Below are 21,644 nucleotides of genomic sequence, written 5' to 3'. Positions count from 1 at the left end.
GATAAACTGAACAACATCAATATTAAAAACGTTTACTGTTTGGCAGATCCTGTTAAGAGGGTGAAAATACAGGCTATATACATACAAATATTTGCAAGAACATATTTGCAACTCACATATCTAATAAAGGACTATTATCTATCTGTATCTATCTTCTATCTAATCTATTCCTATCAAAATTAATCATTAAAAAATCCAGATAGAATATTTGCAAACGATATGACCAGATATTTAGTGAAGAAGATTATACACATGGCAAATAAACCATGAAAACATGGTGAATATCATTAGTTATTAAAAAAGATGCAAATTAAAATCAACCAATCCCAATGAGCTATAACTACATACCTATCAAAATGGCTAAAATAGAAAGAAAATACAAAAAATGCTGGGGAGGACATGGAGAAACTGCTTCACTTAGACATTGGTCCCGATAATGTAAAATGCTATAGTCATCATAATACCCAACAATTGCACTTCTGGGCATTTATCCCAAAGAAATTAAGACTTGTGATCACACAAAAACCTGTACACAAATGTTTAAAAGAGTTTTATTTGTAGTAGCCAAAACGCAGAAACAGTAGAAATAGCCTTCAACAGGTGAATGGTGAAACAAACTGATACAATTACCGTGCAATACTACTCAGCAACAAAAATGAACAAATTTTGATACCTGCCACAATTTAAATGAATCTCCAAGGAATTACTCTGAGTGGAAAAAATCCAATGCCACTAGGTTACACACTGTATGATTCCATTTATATAACATTGTTAAAATGAGAAAATTTTTGAAGTAGAGATTAGTGGTTGTCAGGAATTTGGGGGTCAGAAGGAAAATATATACGTCTAAAAAAGGACAACATGAAGGATCTTTGCGGAGAAGGAAATGTTCTGTATCTTGACTGTGTTAATGCCAATATCCTAGTTGCGATGTTTTACAATAGTGTTGTAAGATGTAACCATTAGAAGAAACTTGAAAAAGAGTTTATGAATTTTGTTATTTTTTACAAGTGAATAGGAATCCTACCATTAACCCATAATAAAACATTTAATAAAAAATTGCTATATCAGTCAACTTAATCACATTAAGAATTGTACTCAAGGGGCACCTGGGTGACTCAGTGGGTTAAGAGTCAGACTCTTGACTTCGGCTCAGGTCTTGTTCTCAGCGTTGTGGGATCGAGCCCCACATCGGGCTCCCCACTCATCTGGGTTTCTGCTTCTCTCCCTCTCTTTCTGTCCCTCCCCCCACTCGCTCACTCTATCTCTCTCAAATGAATAAATCTTAAAAAACAAGAAGTGTGTTCAAATATTCATTCATTCATTCATTCATTCATTCAAGGAGTATTTATTGAATGCCTGTTTTATGCCAGCTGATTACAATTATTTTATGAAATTAAAGTACACAATTGAACCTTTTTTTCTTCCTTTGACCTTAGGTATACATATAACTCCCAGATCTCACAAGCACTATGCCAGTGTACTGATAAAATTCCTCAGCTTTCTCTAGCTAGGTTAGCTGTTCTGTCAGTAACAGTAACAAGTATATTCAATAGTGTCTGGCAACAGTTCTGGAATATGATAAATGCTCAATAAATATCTAATCAATGAATTAACTCATGCAAAGATGAAAAAGGCTCCAATTGTCTAGGTAGCAACTTTCCCACAGAGCCATTTAGCTAAAAGACAGGAGACAATCTTAGAGAATCGAGCTGTATCTATGGACTTACAGGAAAGAGCTCTGGGAAAGCTACAACTTTGGAACTGAAGCTGCTGCCTATTTTTAAACATCAGCCACTCAAAATGAGATTTAGCAACTGAATTTCTTCTGTAGGAGGTGGAGACCCTCTGTAACCAGGGATTAATTTGGTGATAAACAAATCAATTGCAAACTGGAGTCTTATATTCATTCTAGTGTATTTCCCTAAATCTTCCTTCCCCCAAATTTGCAAGTGTCAGTATAGCATTTGACTTTCTTATTTGACATTTATACTTATTTCCTAAGATTGTGTGTGAAAGTAATAGAGACAGAAAAACACATAACATTTATCACATAAAAATTGCTCAGTAAATATCAGCTATTTTTCATGTTACCTTTCATCATAGACATGACTATTGGACCTAAAGTGTCCATGAATATAAATTTAATGCTAACTATATATTGAAATATCTTTAATATCTTGCCTTTATTCATGGTGTTCATCAGTAATTTATTCTTTTCATATTTTCATTATACTTGTGATTCAGAATATTGACTATTTTTAAAGTCATCGATATCTTGAAATGGTCTATATTTAAAAAGAAAACTCAGGAGCCTCTGGGTGGCTCAGTCGGTTGAGTGACTAACTTGATTTTGCCTTAGGTCATAATCTCAGGGTCCTGGGTTGGAGCTCTGTGTTGGGCTCCGTACTGAGTGTGGAGGTTGCTTGAGATTCTCTCTCTCCCTCTGCCCCTTTCTGCCCCTGCTCTCTCTCTTTCTCTAAAAAAACAAAACAAACAAAACAAACAAACAAACAAACAAAGCTCAAACTGATGGTGTTGACTGGGCAAAAAAATGGAAATTAGAAACTATCAGTTATATGTATTCATTTTCATTTGTTTTTATCAATCCTCTAATGTTGAAATGGAAATTAGAAAATACTTTGACTTCTCCTTTCAAGATAGTATAAATCTTCTTTTATTTTCCTTTTGTTTCCTCTGTTTTTTCCCCAGTGTCCTCAGGTTGACCCCATTTCCACTCTCCCCCCATCTCCTTTCATTCTTGTAAATTTTCCTTGGATACTTCTTTGATTATTATTTTGACCCTTTATTTTCCATTTTCCTTTGTCACATAGTGTGACTCTCTGTGGTACAGGTTCATCAGTATTTTAGTTTTATTGATCCACTTCCTTTTCAGTGTCAGCAATAAAGCAGTAAAAACCTCTAAAGATGTTTTTCATGATTCTTATATTTACCAATGTGCTGTCTTCCACTATCACCACAGATACATCCTTTATTATTCTCTTTCTTCTCTTTTAACCAAATATTACGTATGTTCAGTTTTAACTTTCTGTGGTTCTGGGAGGTTTCAGTCTTTTCTTTTTTAGAAGTCTGCCCCCCTGGATCCTATTCAATTGTTCTTCCTTTTCTAGGTATGTTAAAACTATTTCACTGAATATAGATTGTCTATTTATGTTGCATACTAATTAAGTGCCACATCTGATTGGTTCTTTTTGTTGTGATTAATCTTTCTTTCCAGATATTTCCATTATTTGGATAACTTTTTTCCAAATGTAAGTGTTCTGAACAACTAGCACTCTAGCAACCCGTTTTTTTAAAGCAAATTTTGAGAATTTTTAAAAGAATCAATAGATTATATTCATGAATTTTTTTACATGCCTATTTTTCATTAAAGGTAGTTACAGTAAAGCGATCAAACATAATATCCCTTTGTAGAAATCATGATTTTTTTCTTGTGGCGCACTGTTTTACGTTGAGTGATGTTAAACTTCTGTTGTGGAATTTAAGTTTCCCTGTGGATTTACAGGACTTTATGCATCTCTAGGACGCTTCTTATGCACTGGAGTCCTATCGGCAACCTTCAGTTTGGTGCTTGTTTGATGTAACAGATTTTCCCCCATCAGCTTCCCAATTTCATCCTTGAGTTCCCTCAACACTGCTGAATGATCCCATCTAGGAATGTATTTCTTCTCTTGCCATCTGTGTTTCTCCCTCTGAGGCTTTTTATTCTTTGTACTTTTGAGTGTGGAGTTTGGACTATACTATGTCACGTGTAAAAGCAATTGATCACAGACCTCTTCGTGCGGTCCCTTCAATTCTACCATCCTCTTCTAAGAAATATGAATCACTCCCAAAATTTCTTTAGCTCCTTCTACACACAGATATTTACGTTCTCTGTTTCTAGGATAACCATTAGTTGGGACAATACAGGATTAATCTGTAATTGGCATTTTGTTTCCATTATATTTATATTAATTTATATTAATATTATAATATTTCTCACATTATTCCCCATATGATTGCTAAACTCTTCCCAACTTTTTCCATACCCCCTCTCTCTCTGTTTCTATATTTTTCTTTTACACACACACACACACGTCATACATTCCCATTAAAGTCCACTTTTCAATCCTGAGTTGCTCTTAATCTATAAAGAAGTTAAGGGCATTGGTTTTGGTGTCAAATCCCCTTGGGTTCAGCCTCTTTTTAGGTGTACATACTTGGAGGAATAATTGACACCAAGGTCCTCTTACTCAATGAAAGCCGATAATAAGAACATGTACTTCACAGTGCACTTGTTTACACCTCATAGATTATTTGCTTTCAGAACAAGATTATCATTCCAAATGTTATATTGAGATAAAAGTTATTTGCCAATCAAATTTTTAAATTGTCATTAATATAAACATTTCACTTTTTGCCTGCCAAACTTTAACTTTACATTTATTGTCTGTTAATGGGTAAAAAAAAAATTAATGGGTAAAAAATTTATATTTTAATAGTGTTAATAGAAAGCTAGTCAACTTATATATTCTGTATTTATTTCTTCCCTGGCGAGATGGGAGTTGATTTTGTATTAATCAGTCTTCTTCCCTTCCCAGATGGGTGACACGGATGTGAAAGATTGAAGGTCTTCTTATAATGGAAATAGCAGGACTACTCTCCCCAAAGTGCATTAACTAACTGAGGCTATGAGCACCACCACTATATATTTCACTGCACTCACAGACAATGGTTCCATTTTTCTCGATATCCATATATATTAGATTTAGCAGGAGTACATTGTTTCCTAGTCATTAATGATTTTCAATTTAGCCAACAGTTAACTCCTAACTTCCCTCAGTCTCTTGAACATTCCAAGAGCATGACTGAGAAATACATTCTTCCAGTAGGTTTGGTTTTCTATGAATTTTAGCCAGGGTGTATGCTCACAAGTCACAAACCCCATCCCTACCTTACTTATATAGTCATTTCATTTTAGCTCACAAGAGAACATTACTCATTTGTTGATTCAGTATGTATTTATTGATTACTATAAGTCATGCATCTGAGTCTGAAGAATACATGGCCATAAAAAGAAAGCATCTATGTTGAGCCTATTGCATAAAGGAGGAGGTAGGTATTAATCAAGTAACTACAAAAATATATTAATTACTAGGAATGAAAAGAATACTCAGCTATGAGTATATATAACTATTGGTTGAGGACTGAGTTGGTGTGGGGTAAATATGACTGCAGTTTCCCTGTGTGATATTTGTGTCTTCAAAGTCTGTATATCGTGGGTGATAGTTAACAAATTTATTTTGTATAAATCTCAAGCATAGAAGACAGGAAGACTAAGTGCTGTTAGATAATAAATTTCAATTTGTCATCCATAAACTCTGAGGGTAATATCCAGAGAAACGTGACATTGACAGTTTATGTTTCAAAAGCTTTTTTTGTGTAAAATGTTATTTTGACAACTCAAGTCTGATTCAGGCTGAAAGGTTATAATTTGGGGAATAATAATTTACACCTTGTAAATTTAAGAGTGTACACTTTTTTTCCAAAAATTTGTTGTAAAAGACCATATCCAGCCTCTTTTCCATGTGTTGATGCAAAAGACATAAAATTAATGGCAAGTTTATTTCCCTTAACTATGTGGGAAAAATCGTAACTTTTTTTTAAAAGATTTTTATTTTTTTAAAGATTTTATTTATTTATTTGAGAGAGAGAGAATGAGAGATAGAGAGCACAAGAGGGAAGAGGGTCAGAGGGAGAAGCAGACTCCCCGCTGAGCAGGGAGCCCGATGTGGGACTCGATCCTGGGACTCCAGGATCATGACCTGAGCCGAAGGCAGTCGCTTAACCAACTGAGCCACCCAGGCGCCCAAAAAATCGTAACATTTTAAGAAGAGTTTTCTTTAAGCCATTTTAAAACCTATTTCAGGAAAAAATATATATTCTATTAAATTGAGTTACAATTTAAAATGAATTTTTATTATGGAAAAATTTCATTAAAAAGATTAACAATTTATATTCATTGCCTCTAAAAATTGTCATTATTTTCAAAGAGAATGACCCTTGATCTTACATTTTTACCTTATATTACTTGAAATGAAGCAGCATATGAATTTGTAACTTATTGCAAGTTCAAATATTTAATTGGTTAGCTAGTTGTCATAATCCATGTCTTGTGAATGTTTGATCCAATATTTAAGGTAGAGACTGGACCACCATAAAGAAATCTTAATGAAGTTATTGCTTAAATGTTTAAAGACATTATCACAAAGCGGATTAATTTTTCATTAACAGGTAGCTATTCTTTTGGCAATAACCTTCCTCATGAGCATTTAACTTATAGTCTGTGCCTGGACAAAGAAGAGCAATTTATAGATTCCTTTACTTTATTTTTAATTTTATTTATTTATTTATTTGAGAGAGAGAAGAATATGTGAGCAGGGGGAGGGGCAAAGGGAGAAGGAGAGAGAGAGAGAATCTCAAGCATATTCTGTGCTGAGCACGAGCCTGATACTGGCACAGCTTGATCTCACCACCCTGAGATCAAGACCTGAGCCAAAATCAAGTCGGACACTTAACCAACTGAGCCACCAAGATGCCCTTGTAGATTTTCTGAATATGGCTTTATTTATAAATTATTTTGTTAATTTTACTGAGTAATTCCACTAAGGCTTATGACCTTGATCAATGTTCATATATATTTAAACAGTTGACATCCTAGGACAACAAATTTGTGACTTCACAAGCATACACATACCAAAATATGCTAAGAGGTAAACAATGTCCCCTGTACCATTTTAGTTAAGTCTTACACATTCTGCTTCTTTAAAAAGTCTATAGAGTTTGTACTATTAGATGTATGTGCCTAAGTGAAATGACTTTATCTCAGTGAAGTTAAGAATATGCCAGAATTCACAGGACTTTGAATTTTGTGAATTTAGCTGGTGAGGGTGGGATTTGAAACTTCAGCTTACTCTTAAATCTATTCTCTTTTGAAAAGCTAACATTTCCTCCCTAAAATAATTAAATTAATGTGGAAATGCAAATATTTTCACTAATTAACCAGGATAAATATCTTTTAAATTATAAGTGTAAAAAAAAGGGAACTTCATATTTGTTTATTTCTTGTTTCAGAGGGAATTAGAGTATTTTATTTTCGCTCAGTTGTATCTGTCTCTTGGTTTGTCTATGCTGATTAATAATTACCAAATCTCTATATTTATTAATGTGATTGATGGAGAATTGTGATAAATTGTAATAGATGTAAAACTATATTTCCAAAATTTAGAAAGAAAAGCTTTTGCTTGTTACTTAATTCCTTCTCTTCAACTTAGAAAGTCCTTCATTGACAGCATGTATGTATATTTTTTACATCAATACTTCTGCTAATATCTGTTCAAAAGTGTAGTTTAATTTAGATGTAAATAATTAATTACTATATTATATATATATCTGTGTGGGCACAGCATGTGGTACCTTTATGTTTCTATTAAATGAGTCATCTTTAGGAATAATGGCATTGACTATAGTAACTGAATTCTGTGGCATTTCCCTTAAAATTTGAATAAAACCCTATCTATTAAATTACAGAAAATAACTTACAGCTATGTAAGATAAAATTAATTTTCAGTCATTTCATAGCCCTGAAATTTTAACATTATTAATAATTAGAAATATATAGTACTAGCCACAAACCATTCCTTAAAATATTCTCTATAATCTCACCTCCATTTTATTTAATTCAATGATATAGATAAGAAGCTACACCTACAATTAATTCTTGTTGCTTTATAAGGGTGGGGGCAATATTTTGTTGCAATCCTGCCAATTTGTCTTCTCTAATCTAGTATGTGTTGGCAGCTCTTTCAAAATATTATAATCATTAATGGTGCTTCTCAAAAATCCTGCATGTACACATTTTACATAAGTCATATTTTTCATTGGTCTTTTCTTCCAGTATTTTATTTGCATAGATTCATTGTGCTAAATTCCTAGCCTCATCCAAAAATACCTCTCAAGCTTTAAACTCGTTACTGTTAATTTTTTTTTAAAGTTGATTTGTCTCAAGGGGCAGGAGGGCAAAAGAAAGTGGACTCTCTACTCTGCCAACTGCTTAGCATTCAGCTGCTTTAAAAACACTAGCTTCAGAGCTACAGTCATCCAGGCCATTAGGAATATTTCCCTTTTACTGGCCAAATATAAAACAGCATCATCTCTGCAATGTGAAAGCTATAAGGAAAGAATGTTCAAAGAACCATTTTTATATGTAACAGTTACACATAATAGAATTATGGGGACCTAGTATTGATTATTAGTGGCATTTTTAAAGATCAGTATGATTTTATAGATGCAATTAGAAGGATATTGCTACTCAAGATTGGCAGTCAATTTATGATTCTTATGCTGAATTTGTTCACCATACATTAGTGCTTGGGTAATATATTGTGTTTTAATATTCTGCTGTGTACACAAATTTAATTAATAGTGATAGAATTAAAATTAGAAGCCAACAAATGTAGTGTTATGAAAAATAATATGATAATAACCTCTTAAGACTTAGATAAGCAACTTTATTTAGTGTAAATTAGTAGTTAAGGGTAAATCTTTTCAGCAACTGCATCATCTGATTTTGTCAATGTTTTTATTACTGTTTTTCCTTTGTTATTGAATTGAATATCAACAGAGGTGAATTCTATATTTTTCAGGAACTGGATATATATGTGTAAATTGAAAGAAACTGTGGTAGTTAACATATTTTAATACACTGAGTATATTTATGTATTCACATAGAATTTAAATACTGATAAGAAAGGTCAGTGGCAATATGGCAATGATGTAATCATTATTTAAATGGAATTTGTTGATGTCATTTTTGTTTTCCAACTTTTTACATGAGATGGGTACAGATAAAATTATAATAAATATTGTAGAAAAGTAAACATTACATAGACATACATAATACTAGATGCCTGAAAGTCAGAATTTTTAACAAGAAAACATATAACTTAATCAACTAATAGAGGCTTCTTAGAGCCAACAAAAACATTTTCAAAACAATGTTCTGGCTGAACTGTTTATAGCCCATTTGTGTGTTCCACAAAATAGTGCTGCTTCTAAAGGGGCTGAGTTACATTAAACTCTAGTGATTGTGCCTATTTCATTTAAAGACCTCCAAAGGTTATGATGGGAAGATATTTATGTACTGTGAAGGCTTCAGGTAGAATGGAGCATTCAGTTAGATGCAACAATGTTCTTATTTAATATAAACATAATGAATCTGGACGGAATATTTAGATCCTTTAGGTAAAATATTCTCATGATAATCATACCCGACAGCATGTTTTCAATTCAGCATTCCATTGCTTTGTTTCTCCAAAATTTAATGAATGCATGGTCTAGTTGCAACTGGGGTGAATTTTATCTCCAGGAAAGAAAAAAAAAACCTGCATCCATAAGTTTCCAATTTATATACAACCATTAGTTCCTTATTGCCTTCTCAAGTTACCCCAAAGTCGAAATATGTTGCTTATGATGTACTAGATTATATTACTAGAAAGCAAGCAAATAAACCAACTAATAAACCCATAATCTTGATAGCTTTGCATGACAAAATATCTTTTTAGTTCATGAGCTTGTTCATCCCAGTAAGCTGCAGGAGTGGGGATGGGGGAATGGGGATTTGAATCATCATTGTTTATTAGGATCCCAGGCTGATGGACCAGCATAACTATACATGTGCATACTTTATTAATCAAAGTAAACCACATGGCCACACTATTTTAAAAACACCAGTAACTGCAATCTCATCCTGTGCCAGGGTTGAAGAGACACTGAGTATTTGTATGCATACCTAATGTTCACTACTCACACGGTGGTACTTAACGGTCCAGAGATGACTTCCTTTACTTAAAGTGCTTCTTACTGTCACTTTTCAGGATTATTTCAGTGCTTTCTATCTGGGTTTTCACCAAAAATCTGTAGAGATTATAACAGTGATCATGTATCATTACAATACAAACCAATAATGTGGAGAGTGGAAATGAGAGATCTCAGATCAACATTTGTGTTTTTTACACACCCACACAAAATTACACTTTTTGGATGTACACAATGAAAGTATAAAAATTACTTTATTCTTCATGCAAAATGTAAAAGAAAAACTAGGAGAATAATTTTATTTATTTATTTATTTTTAAAAATTTTATTTATTTATTCAAGAGAGAGAGATAGCAAGAGAGCATGAGCAGGGGGTGGGGAGAAGGAGAAGCAGGGAGAGGGAGAAGCAGGCTCCCCCTGAGCAGGGAGCCTCATGTGGGCTGATCCCAGGACCCGGGGATCCAGACCATGACATGAGCCTAAGGCAACACTTAATTGACTGAGCCACCTAGGTACCCCTAGGAGAAGAATTTTAGATAGAGCTTTCAAGATAAGAAAAGGATTTGCTATAATTACTAGCTATAATGTTTTTTTTAAATAATTAATTAATTAGATTGGTTAGTCATTTGGCTAATTTGTCTTAGTATTAGTCTTAGTTTAATGGTACTCCCAAAGAGTTGTCCTTTACTTTTGGTTGTTATGTGACAGAGAGGCTAATCAGATGGGATGGCAAAGCGTTTTGTCCAACTGGAATGTTGGAAGGTAAACTGAGATTATAAACTTCATCAGGGTTTACAGACTGAGGTAATAAAAGGCACCTGAAAACTGAAGAAAGCTTCCTGGAGAGTTGTCCACAGTCTGAGGCTCTGCATAGCTTTCCAGGGTATGTGAATCTAGGGGAAGACAAAACACATTCAAATTAAGTTAGATTACTATACTTACATTAAAGGATAATGATAAATTGGGTAGAGGAATTATGCTAAATAAAGTACTGCACAGTTGTATTTTTGCACATAAAAATATTTTAAAGTCTGAATTGAAATTTATTCATTTACATTTTATCTTGCTAAATATAATCTTTGAGCTCTTGAGGTAAGGGCTTTTCTTACATTCATCTACAAGGCTAGAAGATTTCTGGTAATGGTAATAATAGTGAATAATTAATACATTTTCTTATAAATTAGTGTTAAAAACTGATTTCAGAAAATGACACAAGTTTGCTATAGCTCTTTCATATTATATCTATTTTTTGTCAAATTTAAGAGGAACAAAGAAAGTACTAAGTCAGGTCAGAATAGATCATGGGTTTTTATTTGTATAGTGACTAATTGTTAAAAATAAGAAAGACTAGAATTGCACTAGAATTGTATTTACCCACAGTCATCTAGTATGAGATACCTAGTCATTTAAAAAGAGTTTATATGGTATGTACAATATCACAATTGAATCAATCTTCTTGGCTATTTAAAATCCAGTTAATTCACTTAGTAACCCACATGTTAGTCTATGGATACATGCATATGAGTTTATAAATTTAGCACTTTAAATCATTGAAAAAGATACACCACAATTTTAGGTTCAAGTTATGTCACTCCTTGACAAAATTATAAACTTTTTTCAGCGAATAAAAAAAGTACATATTTGAGGGTAAACCTTTAAAGTTTGGAATTGAGTAACTATTATTTAGATCATGGTTTAATAAATAACTTTTTGCAAGCATTATATGATTATATACCTTGAGATATATCACAAAATATTAAAACTTAAATGTTTTAATTAAACACTCTTCTTCATAAATTTGAATATATACTTACATGTATTTTATATATAAGTATATTATACTTACATTATTATATGTTATATATCATAATATTACACATAATGTAATATGTTATATGTATACATTATGTATGTAATTATATGTATATAAATATATATATAAATAAATAAATATATGTATATAAATATATATTACATATAATATATAATGAATTATAATAATTTACATATAATTATAATTTACATATAACTATATATGTAAATATGTTGTGTGTAATCTATTATATATATTATAATATATAATGTATAAAATAATGTGTTATATATTATACATATATAATGTTATATACTATACATATATATAATACATGTGCAATTAATTCAGGTAAATTTTTTATAAAAGGAAAAGACATAAAAATTGTTAATAACACAGGTTTTGAAAAATAAAAGACATCTGTACTCTCTTCTGAGGAAACATGAATTAATAAATCGAGCATAATATTTCTAAAAACCCTACATTTACTGAAAATAGAGCACTTTGTGAAAATTTTAAAGACAATATGTCAAATTACCTAATTAATAGCTTTTTTCTGAATAGCAGCATTAGCATTGCTTGTTAAAAATGCAACCTCTGGATCCCACTTCAGACCTAATGAATCAGAAAACTCTGGGGTGGAGTTTCCAGGTGACTCTAGTAGGTGCTAAAGTTTGAGAACCATCAGTAGAACAAAACTGTTCAGATCAGCTGATTTATGGAGGAGACACTAAATTGACTTATTCTCAGGCTGAAGAATTCCCTAGATCCCTGAGTGAACCTTATCTTATAATTAATTTCCAAAAGACCAAGTGGATTTTTGGGCTGCCAAATGTTTGTCACATGAGCGAAATATTCCTAGTTAGAAGTTCTGTCAGGGATATACGTCTTTGTCCTGCAAGTGTTTACTGTTCTTCATTATTCTGTGTACATCTTTTCCCTGCTTGCCCTCCTTTAGCAACTTTTTTTTTTTCCCCTTCAGAGACTGCCTAAATATTAAATATCACCTCTCCAGAGTTGCCTTCTCTGGTCACTGAAAGTAAAACAGGGCCCCACTACCCACAGCTCTATGGCTTATCACAGCAGGCTCTCTGTGGTAGCTCTCAGCACTTATAATACTCTGGCATTTGTTTAAAATTTAAGTTAATGTCCGTGTTTTATTTATTTTTAAAAACTTTCTCTAGAATGTGAACTGCATTTGGCCATGGACAGTATTGGTCTGGTTCACTGCTGTATCCTTTTATCATTCACTGTTCATTGGTGCACTGCAGGCATTTTTTGGAGGAAAAATATACATAAATATGGCACATATTTATACAATATTTATTCAATATTTTATTTGCTATATAGTAATTAAGTTAAATAAAACACCTGGGAGTATTAGGCCTGGCAGATGGAATTCTTCCTTCCTTGTGGAAGGTATTTGAGATTTTTATCAGACCACTCATCAGAAAAATCTGCACAGTTAATCAGAGAATCCAGTTCACCATAGTTCTTGGCTAAAGTATCTCATTAGGTGGATTTTAACTCAATATAAATGTATAAATCTTTGTTCAAATGTATAAATCATTTACAACTATATCTTCCATTTCAGTTTGGCCAAATTCACCTGAAAAGTCATTTGCATCTTGAGAAATTATTAATGGAGTTGAATTTAGGTTTCAAAATATGTTGTAAACAATAATTACTGTAAAAAAATGTTTATCTTTTGATCATGTTTTTTTTTAATTCTCCTACAGCTCTATAATAGTCTTCAAATTTTTTAAGGTCCCACTCTAAAATAAATAGAGAAAGGAATCCTTAGAATTATGAAAATAAATTCATTATCTTTTCTACAATTTCCCTTACAAAATAATAAAATATTACCTTAGTGATTTTTTAAATAGCTCTACATTCATGTTCTATGCATAACAAAATCATGTTTATGAGTGTATCTTTCCTTGGGAGAAAAAAAACAAAGACAGTGGAAGCTGTTTCTTTTAAGTGGCTTATTTTTTCTTGTATATGATTCAGTTTCAGAATATTCACTCCAGTTACATAAATTATAAATGTTGCTTCTCCTACTCATAGCACGTGACATATTATTACAGGACAGACTCTTTGTAATGGGGTGACCCCAGCGAAACTACCAAGTGAACTTTTCAAATGAAAACACTCAGATAGATTATGTATGTATGAATAAAAATAAATTTGCTTTTCAGGGAGTTTGGCCGCTGGAAAGTAAATAACCTTGCAGTTGAGAGAAGAAATTTCCTTGGCTCCCCATTGCCTCTTGCTCCTGAATTCTTCCGCAACATAAGACTTTTGGGACGTCGACCTACCCTTCAGCAAATCACAGAAAACCTTATCAAGAAATATGGGACCCATTTCTTGCTATCGGCTACTTTGGGAGGTACGACTCTTTGAAAATATTTGTGCCTATGTGTGCTTGTGCATAAAACTGTGAAAGTCAGGGGAAAATGTGTTGATTAATCCAGATAGCTTCAGTTTGAATAATTCTAGAATTCATTCATTTATTCAATGCATTCACTGAGTTATTACTAAATGCTTTCTATGGTATTCACAATGGGAAGGTAGCTGGTTATTACTTAGTTCCTGCCTGAAGGCGGTGTACAGTGTAACAGCATGCATTAAATACAGTCATGGCTACTGCACACTCCAATGCAAGGTGATGTGCCAAATTCTGTTTACAGAATGAATAATTGTGCAGTCAAGCACAAGTGGAAGTCATCACTTCTGGTTACAGAGAACAGGAAAAGTTTCCTGAAGTAGATGTTGAAAATCTAAAATTACATTTGTTAGCACTATTTTAGTATTTCTCATTGTGGTTGATATATGATATAGAGACGATGATCAATAAATACCAATTATGATGTGTAATGTGAATGTAGAGATTAATAATGTCACTTCTTCAATTTATAAATTTGTAAAAAATAAGAAATCTGTGGTTTTATACCATTAAATATGTGTTTTATCATGGTGATATATAATTCAGCATTTTGAATACACTTAGATGATATTTGGGCAGGTAACATAATAGGGAATATAGGATTTTCCTAAAACTTAAAAATATCCCAGAATTCCATGTATTTAGTTTTGTGTAAGGCTTTAAATAATGTCCAACCATTTTATTTAGAAGAGGATATTACTCTTTCCTATAATGAAGAGCACTGAATATAATTGGATATGAAAACAGTGATTCTCTTCTTCCTTGTCTGTTCCTCAGTAAGTTTTCTGAATCTGGACAGACTGATTCACACCAATGGTGCAGTGGTATGAAAGGCCACTGGTTCTTCATTTTTCCTACATTAGAAGATGAGTCTTTTCTTTCCTGTAGCTGCCAGTCCAGTCTGTCAGTAAGTCATGCCAGTCCCTTTTTTCCTCCCCAAATATACCCCATGTCAAGCCTTTCTGACTTCTACCCGGACATCCCTAGACCAAGTCACCATCGTGTTTCTCTCCAGAATATGCCTGAGGTCCATGTTCCTCACAGATGTTTTTAAAACTTGGATCAGGTCAAATCATTCCCTGTGTCAGTTAAAACCTGCAACTAGCCACTTAACATAAAATCCAAATGTCTTGCTATGGTTTATAATGCACTACATGAAGGGTCTGATACTGGCTTTCACCACAGACGTCAACTTTTCTCTCCTCTCATCATGCTCTATTTTTCAGCCACAGTGACCTTTGGGACAATTTTTCTGCTCAAATGTTACTTTCCATAGAGGGCTTTCCTGTCCATGCTACCAGGAATAGTACCCAGTAGTCCACCAATAGTCTCTGCTATTCAATGATCTTCTTTGTATTCTTCATCGTATTTCTTTTTATGTGAAATATTTTATTTATTAGTTTCTTGGCTTATTATCTGTCATTTCTGCATATTTTTTTGAAAACAGGAAACTTGTCTTGTTTTTGCCACAGTTTACCCCCATAGTTATAAGTGCCTGGCACACAATAGGTTCTCATTAAATATTTGTTAAATGAATAAATGAGACTACAACTTCGTTTAGAGTCTGAGATGTTCAAGATCACTAAATAGATGCCAAAAGTATGATATACACAGAAGATAACTGAGCTCTAATTCAAGAAGACTGAATGAAAACTGAATCCAAAGAGCCAAAACAGTCAGTTAAACAAATAAAGATACAGAATTGGAGAGAAGGAGAATGCAAGCAAGAGCAGGTGAACAAGGCATGGAGAAGTTGGAAAAGGAGATTTCTGGATGCAATGAGGAAATATAAGTCGGCCAAATAACCTTAAGGAATTAAAGGTTTATTTTTTAATAAAGTCGGTGGATGATTTAGGCAGACAGAAAAGGTCAGCCAGGGAAACACATTATCTTTGTCTTCCATAAGTGAATAATACTAAAATAATAAGATAAAGGGATCAGCCTGGTATTGAAAATTGACTCTCCTCCTTTTTTTTAACCAATTGTGAATTTTTTTAATTTTATTTTATTCAATTGTGACATTTTTAAAATGTTAATTAACTTCTCTGTTAGTTTCTTTTAGGAGAAAGTCAGAGAGTAATATATGTGTGGTAGGGTCATGGGAAGATTAATGTACATGCAGGAAGAGAGTCTCGGCACAATGTGTGGCATAATTTAAACATTTAAAGAATTTATGTTATTGTTATTACAGTAGTGTGTATAGAAAAAAATTATAAAATATCCCAATAATTATAAAAACTGATTCTCTGAAAGCTGTGTCTCTATGGGTTAGTAAGGTCAATGATTATTAATGTAATAAAGTCTGAAGTAAAAGTGAAAGTTAAATTATTACTATAACTTCTTTTAAAAAGTGCAGTGGTCTTGTACTCCTATTAGGCTTCATCACATTTCTGTCAACAATGTATAATACCCAGAATTTCAGAACATAAAATACATTCTCCAAATAAGAAAGGAAGCAAGTGACAGAGGAAAGGCAGAAAAGATAAAAAGTACAGATGATTTTTATGGACATTTTTGTTCCTTATACTAAAATTGCGGTGACTTTTTGATTGGTTTTCATTGTTTTGGCATTGTAGCTGCTACATGTTGGCATTCAGATTAGTTTTTATTGTGTATGCTTTTTGTCTGTATAAATCTTTTGTGGGATTAAATCATTTCTTCAGGTTGATTATTCAATGATAGTAATATGTTCTCTCAAAATTCAATTATTTAAAAGTCTTGTTCAAGCATGTTTTTAAAGGCAAATCATGGAGTGGGGTGGGGGTGGGGGAGGGGAAGATATGGAATTTCCAGGCTCCCTAGCCTTCTACCCTCTGAATATTCCTTGGATTTAATATTCCTGGTATTTTCTATTAGAATTCTTTTTTTCCCCCCCTCTAAATGTTACTTATAGTTTCTTTCGGGAATCTCTGCTGGGTGATGTTAATAAGTTAACTAAAATGCATGAAATTATTTAAGTAGCTTAAGGATATAAACTATTTGCAATTAAAATGTACACCAGATTGATTTCAGGCAATTTTAAAAATATTGCTGTTGTAATTACACTAAACTTTTTTTTGTTGTTGCTGTAAGTATATTTTAGCCTTATATGTTTTACCTGGTTGAACATGAAATTGTATCATTCCATTTTTTAAAAAAAATAAGATTTGTGGTATTTAACTGGAGCTAATTCTCTCTCTTGCTCTCTCCTTAACCAACTAAGTAACAACCCTAAAATAACACACTGAGGCTGTCATGTATATAAGCAAACATTTTAAACAAAAGGCCAGTTATTTCTTGCTTCTTAGGTAACCAGATCATCAACTAAATTTAAACATTTTAAAAATTGAGTTGTGTAAAATACTCTCAGTATTAAAGTGATGAAAAAGAAATAAATAAAAAATGTCTTTTTTCCCTGAGTTATTTAGTACATCATATTATTGACTTAGACAGAAAACTTTGGATAGCATACTTGAAACCTTTAATGGGATATTTTATGATAGATAAAGCCAGTGATTGAATTATCTCCCTATAGGGAAAAATAAATTGTAAAAAACCTTCTTCAATATATATCATTTTCCACACTTATTTCATCTTATAGCTTCCAGACTATTTATCAATATGGCAATTCAGCTTGCTTCTATTTGGATAATGATATCTAAACTCCATCACTGTTTAAATATCTAAAATAATCTACTCAATATGAGGAATCAATCTTGAAAAAGATTGCACTACTGGGATATATTGATTTCTAGCTATGGAATATATTTCATGACTATTTTTATAATATATTTCATTATAATACAATATATGACAAATACTGGAATAAAAGTGTCTCTGTGTACTGAATATAGAACAACAACAACAAAAAAATATAAGTGAATGGGAAAAAAATAAAGAGAGCTTAAAACTGCTGAGTTGACTGGGGAGAGGGAGGGTGCCCACCATAAAACACCAAACCTAGGTTCTGGATCAATTGAAAAAGACAAAAAGACTAAGGAAGATGCAGCTCAAAAAATTCACTTAAAATTTTATAAAGTATTGTAACAAATTATTTATAATAATTTTAAATGATGCTTGACTCTCATCTCTAGTATTACACAGACTTGGCCAAGCAGTCATGATTATAGCCCTGAGCCACCCACGGTCACACGAGCATATGTGTGGCTCCCACATCAACCTAGGCTCTCTACAGCCCAACACAGTGAAGAACAGACTGGAGCTTGTGCTCTCTCCTGACAGGCACATCTTGAAGAAGAAGAGGAAGCGGCGGGGTTACTCATGTCAGTCCCTTTCCTACACCAGCCTTTCTGTTAACTCACTGCACTTCTGTGGGCAGAGTCAAGAATGCAGAGAAAAGGATTGTTTGGACAAAATACCTTCCCACGGAGAGGAGTGCAGGAAGAAGTACCCTTTTCTTGATAGAGATATTTTAATTTATTTATTATTATTTTTTAAGATTTTATTTTTTTCATTTGACGGAGTAAGAGAGAGCAAGCACAAGCAGGGAGAGCAGCAGAAGGAGAGGGAGAAGCAGACTCCCTGCTGAGTAGGGAGCTGGATGCAGGGCTGGATCCCAGGACCCTGGGGTCATGACCTGAGCTGAAAGCAGATGCTTAACCAACTGAGCCACAAAGGCTCCCCAATAGAGATATTTTAAAAAATCAAACCAAAATTCATTCTAAGAACAGCTAGATAATATATTAAGATTTGTTCATTTGCAACTTTAGAAAATATTTTTCACTCTCAGCAGCATTAAAACAAGTCCTATTTGACCAGTGGTTTTGAATGCACAGTTTTAAAAGTCATAATTTAAATTTTAGTAGAAATAGTTCTTCTTTTTAATATGTGTGTTTTAATTTTTTTTTCCCTGAAAGTGCTTATGAGAATCTATCTTGTTACCACATTGTTCAACTTAGGCATTTCATCAGATACTTAATTTTGTTTATATAAAGAAAATATTTTCTTCATTATTAGAATGGAAAAATAGATGATTGATGTCCAGTAGCATTAAATTACTAGCATAGAAAATAATGAATACTACCTCAATAACCACTTAGTGTATAAGTCGCTATGGCTGCAAAGTAGTTTAATAGCTTGCAAGTTTTACCATATACTGTTTGCATGTGTATCTCTTTCAAGAACAAAGGTCAGAAGTCAGGCAATAAGATACACTATAGATAGAACAGCAATTCGATTTTTAAAAATTGTCTTACATCCCTATGAGTGTAAGATTCTAAATATCCTTATTTGATTTAAAAAATACTCAATTCTCACTTTTGTCTGTGTAAATTACATTTTGTATTAAGTGTCCACAGATAGTTTTAATTCTATGTCATACACTACCTTCTTTCAAAATTGATTAGTACTTGTGCTTCTCATTTTCATTTGGTATCTTCGTAAGAAATACAAATTCCTTTTATTTTAGTATAACTGAACATAATTAAAGGAGCAAATCTGCTAAAAACATATGCAATTTGAAATACTCACTAAAAATGCATGGAACTATTTCCTCTATTAGAATGCATATTCTGTTTTAAGAAAAAGAACTGAAAGCAAGAAAATGAAATCTTTTCTGAAGCTTCATCCCAGGGAGTCATTAAAATAATGGTATTGAAGAGGGAAAAAAATTGCCATATTGGTTTTTAAAACTAAAGATATACTACATAAGATTAGTTATATCCATTCCTCTCTGTCTTTGTCTCTTTTTATCTCTGTCTCAATCTGTCTCCCATCTCTCTTTTTCCCCTCTATCTTTATTTCTCATTTTTTTCTGGTAAAGAAAATTTTCAAAAAATGGAATTTAAAATAATATTGTTAATTAAATTTTAATGGTTTTTAAGGCAGTTATCTGCTCAAATGATTTGAAACCATTTATGTAAATAGTCATAAATATAACACAAAAGAATTTGGGATTAAAATTGCTATGTTGATGGATCTTAATAATGACATTCTTGGCAACTAAATCAAAAAATAAATGTTAAGTTTTAGTATTTTATACATTTGGTTATATGTTTTTCTTCCTTATAGCACTTTGATAAGGTAGACAAATCATCTGTCCATTGTTTGACAAACATGTACTGAGTTACCTATAACAGTGCAAAGACCCAACACCTTCCTTAAGGGAACACACAGGTGACTGACAAATACATATATATAAATTGGTAATAAGTTTTACTGTGGTTTAGAGCCTCATTACTCGTGTGGTTCATGGTCTGGTAGCATCAGCATTACCTTGGAGCTTGTTAGAACTGCAGAATCTCAGATTCCATCTCAGATTAATGAATCAGAATCTACATGTTAACAAGATCTCTGGGTGATTTACATGCACATTAAGGCTGAACAGTTCCGTTTAGAGTATCTATATAAATTTAGAGTGTTCGTAACTGAGAAATCTCACTTCTGAAAATGAATCTTACCAAAATAATAGCAGAAGTCTGTAACATACATAACAAAAATGTTCATTATAACATTGTAAACAACTCCAAAAGAGAGGTAAGTAACTTAATTGTGTTTCACTAGAGGTAGATTCAGTTTCATCTGACATGGGAACTATTTATTTTCAGTTCCTCTTTTTTCATGTCATTGCTCTATAGAGAACATTGTGGTAGCTGGGCAATTTTGTTTAAAAATTTTTCAGACTTTTTGGGCGGATAACTGTTAATAATCCAAAAGTCCGATGCTTTCATTTGGAGTGTTTTGCAAAACATATTACGTTTCTTTGTCGAAGCTCTCTAAGACTAGTTATTTCCTTCCCATAATATCTTGCAGATGCCAATTGGTGTTAAGCCAACATGCCTGTTTTTACTGCCTTTAGATATTTGGCTCTGCTTCTTGTCAGAAGCCTAGTTTTCTCAGATCGATTTTTTTTATGTCTGTTTGTTTCTAAAACACTGTCTGTTTTTTCTACAACAGTATATTGGTGGAAAGAGAGATATAAACAGGATGTTTACCTTTTAACATGTTAAGCAAAGAAAGGACAATCATCAGTAGTGAGAGCAGAGTACACTGTAAAAACTGAAATATAATTTCAAAAGAGCTGCTATACCCAAAATATTATAAGACTTTAGCGTAAGGAATAATGTGATCTCTCATTACCAAAAAATAGAATAACATCTTTGGGTTAAAACGATACATCAAAAGTAAAACCTACGAACAATTACATTTAAGCTATGTTTGCATTGGTTAGTCCTATGAGAAGGATTTCTACTCAAATAGCAGTTCTCTATAAGTAAAACTCACATGGAAGCAAAACAGACATTCAAAATAAGATCTTCCAGTGTAAGGAAATTGAATGACCAGGAAGATATCTACCATAAATGTACGGTTGTTTTGTTTGTTTATTTTGTTTTGTTTTTGTCTGGGTGGAATGGTATACATTATTGGTTGGTAGACTAACCCAAGGGCAGAGCCATGATAACATAAAACACAGCCAATCTATAAGAGTTATTTTCATCACAGTAAAGAAATAAAAAGCAAAACAACTAATCTGCTTTGATTGTGGATCCTCTGTGTTCTGCTCTGGGT

At 32.6% G+C, this 21,644-nt stretch overlaps 1 protein-coding gene across 3 annotated transcripts in view; it reads left to right on the top strand.

The window, feature by feature from the left end:
• BRINP3 (BMP/retinoic acid inducible neural specific 3) overlaps positions 1-21,644 on the top strand; it is a 400,507-nt gene that overhangs the window by 178,899 nt on the left and 199,964 nt on the right. For all 3 annotated transcript variants that reach the window (XM_027613990.2, XM_027613991.2, XM_027613989.2), the window contains exon 3: positions 13,891-14,081. In XM_027613990.2, coding sequence (XP_027469791.1) covers positions 13,891-14,081 — 191 coding nt within the window. The remainder of the gene's footprint in view (positions 1-13,890; positions 14,082-21,644) is intronic.

Source organism: Zalophus californianus, chromosome 10 (assembly GCF_009762305.2).
Source record: "Zalophus californianus isolate mZalCal1 chromosome 10, mZalCal1.pri.v2, whole genome shotgun sequence".
Lineage (NCBI taxonomy): Eukaryota > Metazoa > Chordata > Mammalia > Carnivora > Otariidae > Zalophus > Zalophus californianus.
Note: the sequence above shows the minus strand (reverse complement) of the source record. Positions and strands in the feature narration are given on the sequence as shown.